The 10805-nt window shown below is 31.7% G+C and overlaps 3 protein-coding genes across 5 annotated transcripts; 1 reads left to right on the top strand and 2 right to left on the bottom strand.

The window, feature by feature from the left end:
- Window positions 1-932: 932 nt before the first annotated feature.
- Window positions 933-2591, bottom strand: LOC126838532 (RING finger protein 37). Its single transcript, XM_050573031.1, has 2 exons — window positions 2375-2591; window positions 933-2310 (listed from the first exon to the last, which is right to left on the bottom strand). The coding sequence occupies exons 1-2, from the start codon at window positions 2375-2377 to the stop codon at window positions 1198-1200; spliced, it is 1116 nt and encodes a 371-aa protein (XP_050428988.1). The 5' UTR covers window positions 2378-2591; the 3' UTR covers window positions 933-1197.
- Window positions 2592-3363: 772 nt separating this feature from the next.
- Window positions 3364-5994, top strand: LOC126838528 (COP9 signalosome complex subunit 4). Of its 2 annotated transcripts, XM_050573026.1 has the most exons (9): window positions 3367-3660; window positions 3725-3804; window positions 3868-3989; window positions 4049-4185; window positions 4398-4512; window positions 4595-4784; window positions 4853-5023; window positions 5084-5284; window positions 5754-5993. In XM_050573026.1, the coding sequence occupies exons 1-9, from the start codon at window positions 3578-3580 to the stop codon at window positions 5891-5893; spliced, it is 1239 nt and encodes a 412-aa protein (XP_050428983.1). In that variant the 5' UTR covers window positions 3367-3577; the 3' UTR covers window positions 5894-5993. The 2 variants fall into 2 exon arrangements, with proteins under 2 accessions (XP_050428982.1, XP_050428983.1); XM_050573025.1 differs by having other exon boundaries at window positions 3364-3660; window positions 4853-5284; window positions 5754-5994.
- Window positions 5912-7724, bottom strand: LOC126838536 (voltage-dependent anion-selective channel-like). Of its 2 annotated transcripts, none has more exons than XM_050573037.1 (7): window positions 7582-7724; window positions 7176-7400; window positions 6902-7019; window positions 6708-6826; window positions 6534-6642; window positions 6259-6467; window positions 5912-6176 (listed from the first exon to the last, which is right to left on the bottom strand). In XM_050573037.1, the coding sequence occupies exons 2-7, from the start codon at window positions 7372-7374 to the stop codon at window positions 6085-6087; spliced, it is 846 nt and encodes a 281-aa protein (XP_050428994.1). In that variant the 5' UTR covers window positions 7375-7400; window positions 7582-7724; the 3' UTR covers window positions 5912-6084. The 2 variants fall into 2 exon arrangements, with proteins under 2 accessions (XP_050428994.1, XP_050428995.1); XM_050573038.1 differs by having other exon boundaries at window positions 7574-7712.
- Window positions 7725-10805: the final 3081 nt, after the last annotated feature.

Below are 10805 nucleotides of genomic sequence, written 5' to 3'. Positions count from 1 at the left end.
AAGTATTATTTTAACTACAAAATTTGTTATAGAACAAATAGGGTAAGGATAATATCTTAATACAGCCGAGAAGTATTGTGAATTCCAATCGGATTTTTGTCTGTATCCGGTTATTCAACTTTTATAAGATTGTCTAAGAAGTCATGTTTTTTTTTAAAGATGGCATCGTAAATTATGAAATTTCATTTATGGTAATAAGTAAGGCGAAAAACTTTAATTTTTACAAAAATTGTTATAATAAACAAGTAGTCTAGAGAACCTTGAGAACAATATAGGTTTATTATTTATTTTTTCATAAAACCTGATTTGTATTCATAGTTGTCTATAGGATAATACAAAAATAAATCCAGCACAGTAGACTGTGGAGTATATTGGGGAGATTGCAGATTTTCAGGGATAATTATAACTTTCAAATAATCATTTCTAAAAGTTATCTAAATAATAAAAATAAAACAAAGGGTTATAATTTGGATTTGATGAAGTAATCAAACATAAAAAATTCATTTAAAAAAAAAAGTAAATAGTTAAAATTATAATAGTTGAGTGATTAAAGTAGTAAATTATTTGTACTATTTTTTGAATAGTATACAAATACTTATTGGTATTTTAATCTAGAATATTGAATCAGAATTTCAAATATTTTCCATCACTAGTTCTATCCCTTATGGGAAAATGGTTATTGATATTTACTTGTGTTTTCACTGTAATTTGGTAATTCTATATTTAAAGAATATCTCACGGAAGTTTGGAAGTAATTTGAATGTTTTTAAGAAAGTTATAAAGCAACATTCAAGTGTACATTGACCAAATTATGTACTATTTAAGTATGGTTTCTGATCTATTAACTTGCTATGTTATGAAAAAATCGGTCAGTAGTTTAGGAGATATTGTAAGTCCAAACACAAAAACAGAAGAAAATAAAAAAATCAATGTAAAATGAATCTTTTCAGCATCGCATAGAAGCTAAAAATTATTTATTTTATATCACAGTTAAAACTTAATACTTAACAGTTAACTTATTGCGTTGTATGTACAACAACATTTTTTCACAATATTAATAGGTACAAGTAAAATATTAATTGGAATTTAAATATAAAAAAAGTCAAATATACTATTTACAATACAACGATTCATTTACAAACACGACCACCCTTGTATTTATTATCAAAAGATTTGACATAAAACAATGAAAAAAAATCAAGAGTGACGATGATGATATTTTTTTATTTGACTTCGATCACAGCTTTTGTGACAAACATTACATGTCAAGTCCTTTAGACAATTTCTACATTGAACATGCTGACAGGGTAAATTATAAAGATTTTTGTCTTCATCACACGCACTGCATTGTAATTTGGGAAGTTTAACATTTCTCTCGCTATAAAAGCTGATACTATGTTTACCCAAAACTCGCGGTAAGTGTTTTACGTTTTCATTATCTGAGTATTTCATCATAAAAGCATCCATTCGTCCTTTTAATTCAGGCACAGGTGTTGGTTTTAATATTGCGCTAAATGGTATTCCAGTAAACGGATCGCTAGGAGTACGTCCAAACATTTTGTCGTGTTGTATACATTTTTCTATAGTTGATTGATCGACATACTTGCCACATGGCAACACCATTGGACAAATCATTACTTCGCATGTGATGGAATCGAAAAAATCTTCAGGTATAGTAAAGCTATCACTTATATTTTTCGATATCGTAGGATCAATAGCTGCAATCGGTGTAACATGGATAATACCGGTACCCGTAGATTGGTTTTTACTCTCTTTCCACTGATTCTCTAATACTTGTCGCTGTTCTTCAGGCACCGCCAATGAAATAGTGCCCCATATTTCTAACTTGCCGATTGCTGGTATTGAATTAGCTGTCCTAAATATCCGTAAACATAACTTTAGTGCAGACCTAATGTGTCTACTAGCTGAAATATTGAAACAACAAAGATCACAATTATTTCCATACGATTTGAGGTCTGAATTGTTATCGTGGAATACTAGTGTTTCTTTCTCTGTTACAGTTGAACAGATTTTTTGTATACTATCATTACGACCAGACGATATTTGAAATCCTGTAGACTTTTGACCACCTACTCTAGTGCCTATTACCACAGACTTGATATCGAAAGCTAATGGAAAACTCACTGTTAAACTAATTGGTGGCCGAATAAACGTTTCGCATAAAAATCCTTTCTTACGCAATTGGTTATCAGGTGAAATGAGATTATCCACAGAATAACCTTCATGCGATATACAGCTACCATCCAACTGAATGTTTGTTTCGAAAACAGGATCGCAAATGTTTACCAACTGAAATAGAACACCAGTATAAATTCATAATACGTTTAAATAAGTTGTTTATTTTTTATTATACCATTTTAACAAATAACAAAAACTGTTTCTTAAATTTACATGTTAACAAGTTTTTTCGGAGGACAGTTATATGAGTAATACTGAAAAGTTTACAAATAACAATTAAATAATATATTATTAAACGAATTACTAGAAATTAGTTTTGTTAATTTGTAAATTGTAATAGCTTAAAATGGTAAGACCAATGGCAACTTTACATCATCAAAAATATTAAAATTATTATTTTATTTGTTTACAAAATACAACTATTTACGTGCTGATAACTGAAACTGATAACATTTGTTTTGTATGTTTTCAGTATAACAAATTACAATAATACACCTACTTACCCGCGGTTAGATGTAATTAATGCACATTAAGAAATACTCAAAATGTTTGAAACATTAACGCAATTTTGTAGTTTAATCAATATTTCGAATAAAATAGTCAACATAATATTACAGCCAATAAATAAACTACAATGTTTTTGAATTTCCGTGTTGAGAATTCAAAAGATTACGTTGGAAAAATGTAATCATAACATAATTAATAGTCCTTGATAAGTATAATAATTAATAAAAATAAGTTGACGAAATCATCATGGGAACGATAAGATTTTACTACAAGTTGACTGGCCAAATCTCAACTTTGGTTAACTCAACTTAGTACGACCTACTTCGGGCAGAGTTTAAACCAATAGCGCAGATTATATTGTTCTCCCCCCCCTCCTGTCCTACTAATTTTTAAATATAGACATATCCCTTAGAAAAGAACATCTACATAATAATTATAATATAATATTATTCTGCTTAAAACTGCAGATAATTTTTCCCTTTAGGAGTTTGGACATGGGTGTATTAATATCTTAGGCCTGTATGGTGGGAAAAAACAAAACCAAGGAGGATGTATTCTCCAGTGTAGGAAATTATTTTTATTGAGAATTATAAGGTTAGATTTATATTTGTTGCTGTTATCATTTTCGTAATTTTTGATAACAAATTTTGCCAAAAATTCGAGTTTCATATTTTAGAATAGAAAAGTGTTACACCGTTCAGATTTGTTTTCTGTTAAAAGAAATATTTGTTAACTATCATTTTTATTATATTATAGATATATTCTAATGTTAAGGTAGCCTTATAGCATAAAATCACAAATACTAAACACTAGGTCATTTAATTTTGTTTGGGTAAAGGGTTTGTATTAGTTTTGTATGTAGGTTTTAAATATGTCTCTTACAATTGCTCAAATTCGGCAACATCTTAGTCATTTGTCCAATGCCCCAGCTACTCATAAAGACCAAGTAGATAAGTAAGTGTGCATCACTCAATCACCATTGTTATAGTTTATGTGTAATCGTTGTTGCGTTTCATAGGTATAGAAGTTTATTGAACAATGTTTTGTCAAATACAGGTGACAATATTATTGAAGCTTTAAAAGTATTTGTAGAAGCCAGTAAGTGTTACACTAGTTTTGTATGACAGTGCCGAAAATTATCAAATGTACTTTTATTTACAGTTGTTAACGAAAATGTCAGTTTGGTAATATCCCGTCAAATATTATCGGATGTCAGCACACAACTGTTACCGGATTTGCCAGACGGACAATCTAAACAATTAGCTCATTTTACCTTAGAAAAAGTATATTTTAATGTTTAAAATTTGTAATAAAAGCTTAATTTGTGTTCTATAATTTTTAGATTCAGCCTCGGGTGATTTCCTTTGAAGAACAAGTGGCTAATGTTCGACAACATTTAGCATCAATTTACGAAAGAGAAAATAACTGGAAAGAAGCAGCTACAGTACTCGTTGGTATACCATTAGAAACTGGCCAAAAGTATGTGTGAATCATAAACATGACTTAGTATTGAGCTCATCCAGACATTTTAACAGGCCCCAAAATTTGCAAACCTTTTGTTCTAAAGAGAACATATTATTACTCTTATATAAATCAAATTTTGTTATTAGAACAGTTACTAAAAAACGTTTTTTTATCAGTTATTTTAAGTAATATGACAATATTGATTTATTTTTTGTAATTGTAATTAGGAAGTACACTGTTGATTATAAATTGGAAACCTATATGAAAATAGCTCGTTTATACTTGGAAGACGATGATCCTTTGTTGGCCGAGTCGTACATTAATCGAGCATCATTATTACAAGTAAATCATTATTTTTTTTTTTTAAATCGAAGCGTATTATTGTATTTTTAATACTAATTCCTTGGATATGTGTGCTGAGCAGACAGAATCTAAAAATGAAAAACTTCAAATATGTTACAAAGTATGTTATGCAAGAGTATTAGACTATAGAAGAAAATTTATCGAAGCCGCACAAAGGTATAATGAGCTGTCTTATAAAACAATAATTTCAGAAGAAGAACGAATGACAGCGTTAAAAAATGCTCTGATCTGTACAGTATTAGCGTCTGCCGGTGAGTTCATAAATAGTCAGTCGTTATTAACTGTTGTCAGCAATTTTACTCGATTTTTTTTTTCTCAGGACAACAGCGTAGTCGAATGTTATCAACTTTATTTAAAGATGAACGATGCCAAAGTTTACCGGAATTCTCGGTTCTCGAGAAAATGTATTTAGACCGCATTATCAGGCATTCTGAAATCATTCAACTCGATGCAATGCTGCAGCCACACCAAAAAGCAAAGACTATAGATGGTAATGGTTTTACTTGTGCTAAGAAATATATATATAAATTAATTATGATGATTTATGTAGGTTCTACTATTTTGGAGAGAGCTATTATCGAACACAACTTATTATCTGCCAGTAAATTGTACAAAAATATGAAAGTCGTAGAACTCGGTAGGCTACTGAGTATTGAACCTATTAAAGCTGAAAAAATTGCGGGTCAAATGATTTCCGAAGGTCGTATGGAAGGATCCATAGATCAGATTCAAAGTTTTGTTCATTTTAAAAGTAATTTTATTTTAATAATACGCCACCAGTAGTAGACATAATATTTATTATGCATCCAATTGAAGACAAGTTGCATAAAATGTAATTTATCTTTTTATCAAACGAAAATGTAGTAATAATTTGGGGCGACTGCATTACAAAATATTAATTTTGCCAAGATTTTAAGTTTAAAGTTTTTTTTTTTTTTAATAAGATCTAGGGTCATATATTTTTGATTATCTTTATGTATAGTAGCCTTGTTTAAATAACTTGTTTTTCAGTAATTTGAAAAACATTGCATCATTTTTTGTTGTATTATAAATAATCACATCTCGTTGTAAAATGGAAATATTAAAATGCAATTTGCATGGACTTATATTTATTGTTCATCAATAATTTTTTTTTTTATGCAATTTGCCTTTCATTCATTGACGTTATAGTTATTTATGGGTCTTTATTTTTTTTAAATTGTATTTGTTTCTTTGTACAGCACAAAAACTACTTCCAATATGGGATAAGAAAATTGAAGCATTGTGTTATCACGTTAACCACATAATAGAACTTATGTCTGCGGATCCAGCACTACGCGATTGGATGAATAAACACCTTGACGATCAAATGGCATTTTAAAAAAAAACACAATTTAAATAATTTAATAACATGTCCTTGTTCTCTAATCAGAATATTAATGATTCATACACAAATAAATACACTGATATTTTTTAAATACAAAATAATGTTGTTATGGTTATTTTTAAATCCTATATTTACTGACAACAAATTTTTGTCTACGCGGTAGTGATTTCCAGCTCTCACGCAACTTATAATGCGAGTTCTAAACCAATACCAAATTTATGACCACCTTGATTGAACTGACGACATTCAAACAGACTAGCTAGTGTTAATGTGACGCCTGAAAATAAAACGTTATAAACAATTATTGGTCTATACAAAGTAATTACTACACGTTTAAATAATTATGATTTCTTGCATACCGTCCTTGATTTTAATGCCCGATCCCAGGCACAGCTGACTTTTGTTGTTTATTTTAGCCCGCAATTTTACATCCTTATTCAGTTGGTATTGTGAACCAATGGCAAGGGACGAGTCGTTGTTCTCCGAAGACCAAGACACTTGCAAACCCAAGTCCAATTGATCGGACAACTTTTGGTATACAGTACCGCCAAATAATTTGTTATCGTTACTTTACAAAAAAAAAAAGATAACGTCAAAAACCGTAATGAACTAAAAATGAACAAGTTACACTTACACAGTGGTGGTGAATGCAAATTGCTTAGCTACGTAACTAAGGGCAAGGTTATTGGTTTGCAAAACCTTGTCGGTAGTACTGTATTTAACATTGTAACCAGCCAGCCAACCTATAATCATACACAGTATTATTTAATCTATTTCTAAGCAAATTTATTGAAATATTGAGGCATACCATTGTAAGCAGCAACAGCAGACGCGTTAATCAAAGGTTTCAATGATCGAAATTCTGTGTCTACATTGAGGGCTACGTAATCATTTTTGTATTCAGACTTGAGTCTTAAAGACTTGGACCTTAGACGATAAAAATTAAAATAATTGAAGAAACATTAACTTAAAATTGGGTACAACGGAAAGGCCTGGACTTACTGCTTCTTACGGTCAAACGAGGCATCAGATACAATTTTTAATCCGGGTAACAGACCACTAATCGAAGCTTCGGTTGCAATTACATCATTGGTGTTCCACTTTTCAACCAACGTGAACACTAAACAAACATCACAATATGTTAATAATAATTTTTAAACAATTTACAAATTACATTAGAAAAATGGTTTAATTGTTGATTTATATAGCTAGATATGTTATGGAATAAATTCATTCAATAGTAAAATAATTATAATATCACGGCTAATATACTTACGATATTTATTCTTGTTTATCGTGTACTTTGTTTCCAAACTGGCGTTGACGACACCGGAAGTCAAGTGTTGAGTGCCCCCAACTTTGATCTCAACGTTCTGATTGGTCTTAAGGTCCAATTTGAGTATGTCGAACACATAGCCGTTGTTGAACACGTCACGGGCCGCTTTACCGAGATCACTGAACGAAGGTGGTGCCATTTTGGTTTTACTTGTGTGTATGCTTGCTAAAATCAAGGAAACAGTTTTTTTTTTTTTATTACCTAGACGTGTACAGCAGCATGGTCTAGTAGTGCGGGGCAATGTCAAATAACACCATATCCTCTACTGAAAGATGTGTCATAGTTGACCTAACCAGACCGCCGACTTTAAGAAAAAAGTACTGTACAAATTATGTTACCGACTTACTTGGATCAAACGATGAATATCAGTTTAGAGTTACGCCTAACGTGAGTTCACAAGACCGCAACGGAGACGAAAAAGAACAGAAAAGAAAATATAATTACTGTAGATGTAACAAGACAGGCGTCACCGGGTCACGTGATAACACTCGTTGGAGGGATGGGGGGGGGGAGAGAGCATTGTTTTTAAACTCAATTTTCAATGTATTAAATATTTAAACAAATTTGATTTTCACCGTTTTTGAAAAATTACACGACCGTTTCGAAAACGTGAAACGCAATTTTTCGTAAAGAGCGAGTACGATTTTGTGGGGTTTTTTTAGTTTTGTAAAATGTCATGGAAGAGAAATAACGGACCGCCGGTGAAAATGACGGAGAAAACAGCTGCTGCTGCTGCGGTTGATGTCAAAATATTAATAATAGTTGTACTTTGTAGGTAAATGACAAATTTTAAATTTACCAAACAACTGCCGGATTTTCCATATTTTATATATTTCGTTTACGAAGGGCTATTACAAGTAATATATTTTTGGAACCGTTCTGGGGAAATTATTATTGCTTCTACAAGCCGTCGCTACTCGCTTTTTAAGGAGTTTATGTAGGAAATATATTTAAGAGGGCGTCGCGCCGGTGATTTTTCAGTGGTAAAAACATGTTTATGCCAACTAAACAACACTCGCTTGATTTTGGTTTTAGAGTAAAAGCACCCATTATAATAAGAGAATAATATTCCAAAGGGCAAGACGGTGCGTTTAAAAAAAAAATCATTTTTTGTAAAGTTACAGTCTTTTAAAAATGTTAAAATAGTCGTTATTTCTAAACTATGTATTGAGCGTTATACTTGGAATAATGAAAAAAACGCACTGTCTTGTCCTCCGGAATATTACTCTCTTTTAATTTTATAATGGGTACTTTTACCTTAAAAGCAAAATTAAGAGAGTTATTTTCAATCTGCTTAAACATGTAGAGATGAAAAAACATTTTTAAATCGCTTTCAAGGATGCTGTGATAGTCCAGAAAATAACTTAACTACCAAAATACAGTCCTAGTTATTGAACTAATAATTACACATCACAGTTTAATCTTTAAATTAAGATTTTGTAAAAAATTGCCTATACTTTACTCCTTAAAAATGGGCGGTGCAAAGCCCTCTTAAGGCGAACGGAAAGCGCTACTTATTAAGGGGCAAATGATAGGCAATATTTGACAAAATCTTTTTTCTAGTTATAAAAGTTATTTTTCTCCGAGTTATGACGAAAGTTTGATAAAAAATTACTTTCGTTGCAGTCATTTTCCGGCGTATCAATTACACGGATTTTAATTTTAATTTTTTTTTTATTTGAAGCTTACTATTTAGTATTTTCTTTACCAGGGCTGAAAGGCTGATTTTGTATTTAGCTTTTAAAAAACTTGTTAGATATATTAGAATAAATCATAAAAAAGTAAAAATATAATCGTTTATAAAATAATATTTTAATAACGGAAATAGAAAATCGGGGTTTAGACCTTATAGAGAAGATGTTAAACTTTGTAAAAATAAAATATGAAATCGGTTTGGTAGACACTTCAGAAAATGACTTCTTGTTTTAGTCTATATTTGTATAAAATGTAGCGCTTTCCGTTCCCCTTAAGTAAAAAGCGGTTTCAATAAATTTCGACCATGTCAATAAAACTTGGCAAAGCAGAGGGTTCTTCATTACCCTTTAGCCTTAAGTCCTACTACTACATCTTCTTAAGGTCTCCCCATTAGAAATTGCCTAGGACCACGAAAATTGTGGCAATTATTTTAATAACAACTGTATGAAGTAATTTGACTAATATAATCAAATACAGAAACTTTTAATGTAAAAGCACGCGGAAAGGAGTAAGCCAGTAAGTACTAAATACATAAATATCATTTAAACTGTTGTTATGATACCGGCTAGATATTCCTTTGCAGACTAACTATGGTTAAAACACAGAATCAATACTAATGAAGTTTGATCATTTGTAAATATTTTAGTGACTCTTACTACTCGCATATACGTCTACTGGGTGTCTAATGAAAAAACTTTGTATCTGTCAAAATAAATTATAAATTTGTTTAATCTAAGAATTATCCTCATTGTCTGGAAGTACTCCCCAGCGTATACTCGAAGTACTGTTTTTTTCCCTTAAGAATTTCTTCGAATATTCTTGGGATTTAAACACTTTTTTGTTACTTTCTCCGTTGCCTGTTTTTTTTTTAGTTTTATATATATTTTATTTTTGTTTCGCACTATCGCGGGAATCATTATGCTAATGTCACCCAGAAACCATAAAATAAACGGCTGTTCATTTACCTTTAATAAACAGCCTTAAAGTTCCCAAAGTATATATTCTCTTTTGGACGAGCCTCTTAAATCCCAAGAGGTATATAACCGTTTTTTATTTATTTTACTTTACTTCCTTTTTTTTGTTTTTTTAATCTTTTTCGAAATCGCGAACCTTTTTTCTTTTCTCTCTTCCTCTCTCTCTCTCGCCAAACAAACCCCAAAGCGTCGAAAATAATTTAATGCACCGTGTTTTGAGTCATCGTCGACAACGCGGACAAAACCGGCTTAAAGGCTAAAGATTTGCCATACACTTGTATATTTTATGCACCGTCTGGTCATCATCATTATTATTTATTTTATTACATTCGTAAGAGTTTTGCGTTGTTACACGTTTTTACACCACAGCTGTGTTATTCGGGACAGGAGGGACCAAAAAAAAAAAAATATTATAATGACATGCAAGTTTTACTTTAATGTGATAACGCTGTCGAAGGGCACCGTCATATAAATTTCTTGACACGCGGTACACGAGCTGGGAATCATAAACTCATGCGGCCAGCCCAACAACACCACAGTTTGGCAATCAGAAGTCCAAAAAGATAACATTAATCAGACGTGGCCGGGTATCGTTCGGTTTTTAAAGGTTAAGCGAAGCTATTTCGGCCCTCGGGGGGCACACAAACACTAGTTTACTGCCCGAATTGTTCGGAAAACAAGCCAAATTAAATTTGTTCGTTTTGAACCGAAATTGAATTATCGTCTCTGCGCCGGGGGTGTTATAGTGTGTGTGTGTGTGTGTAAGTACAGGCAAAGGGTGTAAACAAGTCGTGTCCCACCCCTCGCTAACCCGCACGTCCGCGAATAACTTCTATCCATTCTGTCTATTTTGGAAGCGCTTAGGGTGAAGACCATATGGGGAGGGGGGGCTCGGGACCCG

Source organism: Adelges cooleyi, unplaced genomic scaffold (assembly GCF_023614345.1).
Source record: "Adelges cooleyi isolate 19-005CV unplaced genomic scaffold, UGA_ACOO_1.1 ACOO_flye_CR_arks_rails_tigmint_CR_PRNA_30, whole genome shotgun sequence".
Classification (NCBI taxonomy): Eukaryota; Metazoa; Arthropoda; class Insecta; order Hemiptera; family Adelgidae; genus Adelges; species Adelges cooleyi.
This window is presented reverse-complemented; position numbering and strand designations above follow the sequence as displayed.

Coding starts and splice junctions, on each gene's coding strand:
- LOC126838528 (XM_050573025.1), top strand. CDS start 3,578: ATGTCTCTTACAATTGCTCAAATTCGGCAACATCTTAGTCATTTGTCC. Junction 3,805..3,867: donor AAAAGTATTTGTAGAAGCCA/GTAAGTGTTACA, acceptor TTTTATTTACAG/TTGTTAACGAAAATGTCAGT. Junction 4,186..4,397: donor CCATTAGAAACTGGCCAAAA/GTATGTGTGAAT, acceptor AATTGTAATTAG/GAAGTACACTGTTGATTATA.
- LOC126838536 (XM_050573037.1), bottom strand. CDS start 7,374: ATGGCACCACCTTCGTTCAGTGATCTCGGTAAAGCGGCCCGTGACGTG. Junction 6,827..6,901: donor TCGTTTGACCGTAAGAAGCA/GTAAGTCCAGGC, acceptor TTATCGTCTAAG/GTCCAAGTCTTTAAGACTCA. Junction 6,643..6,707: donor TGCTGTTGCTGCTTACAATG/GTATGCCTCAAT, acceptor GTATGATTATAG/GTTGGCTGGCTGGTTACAAT.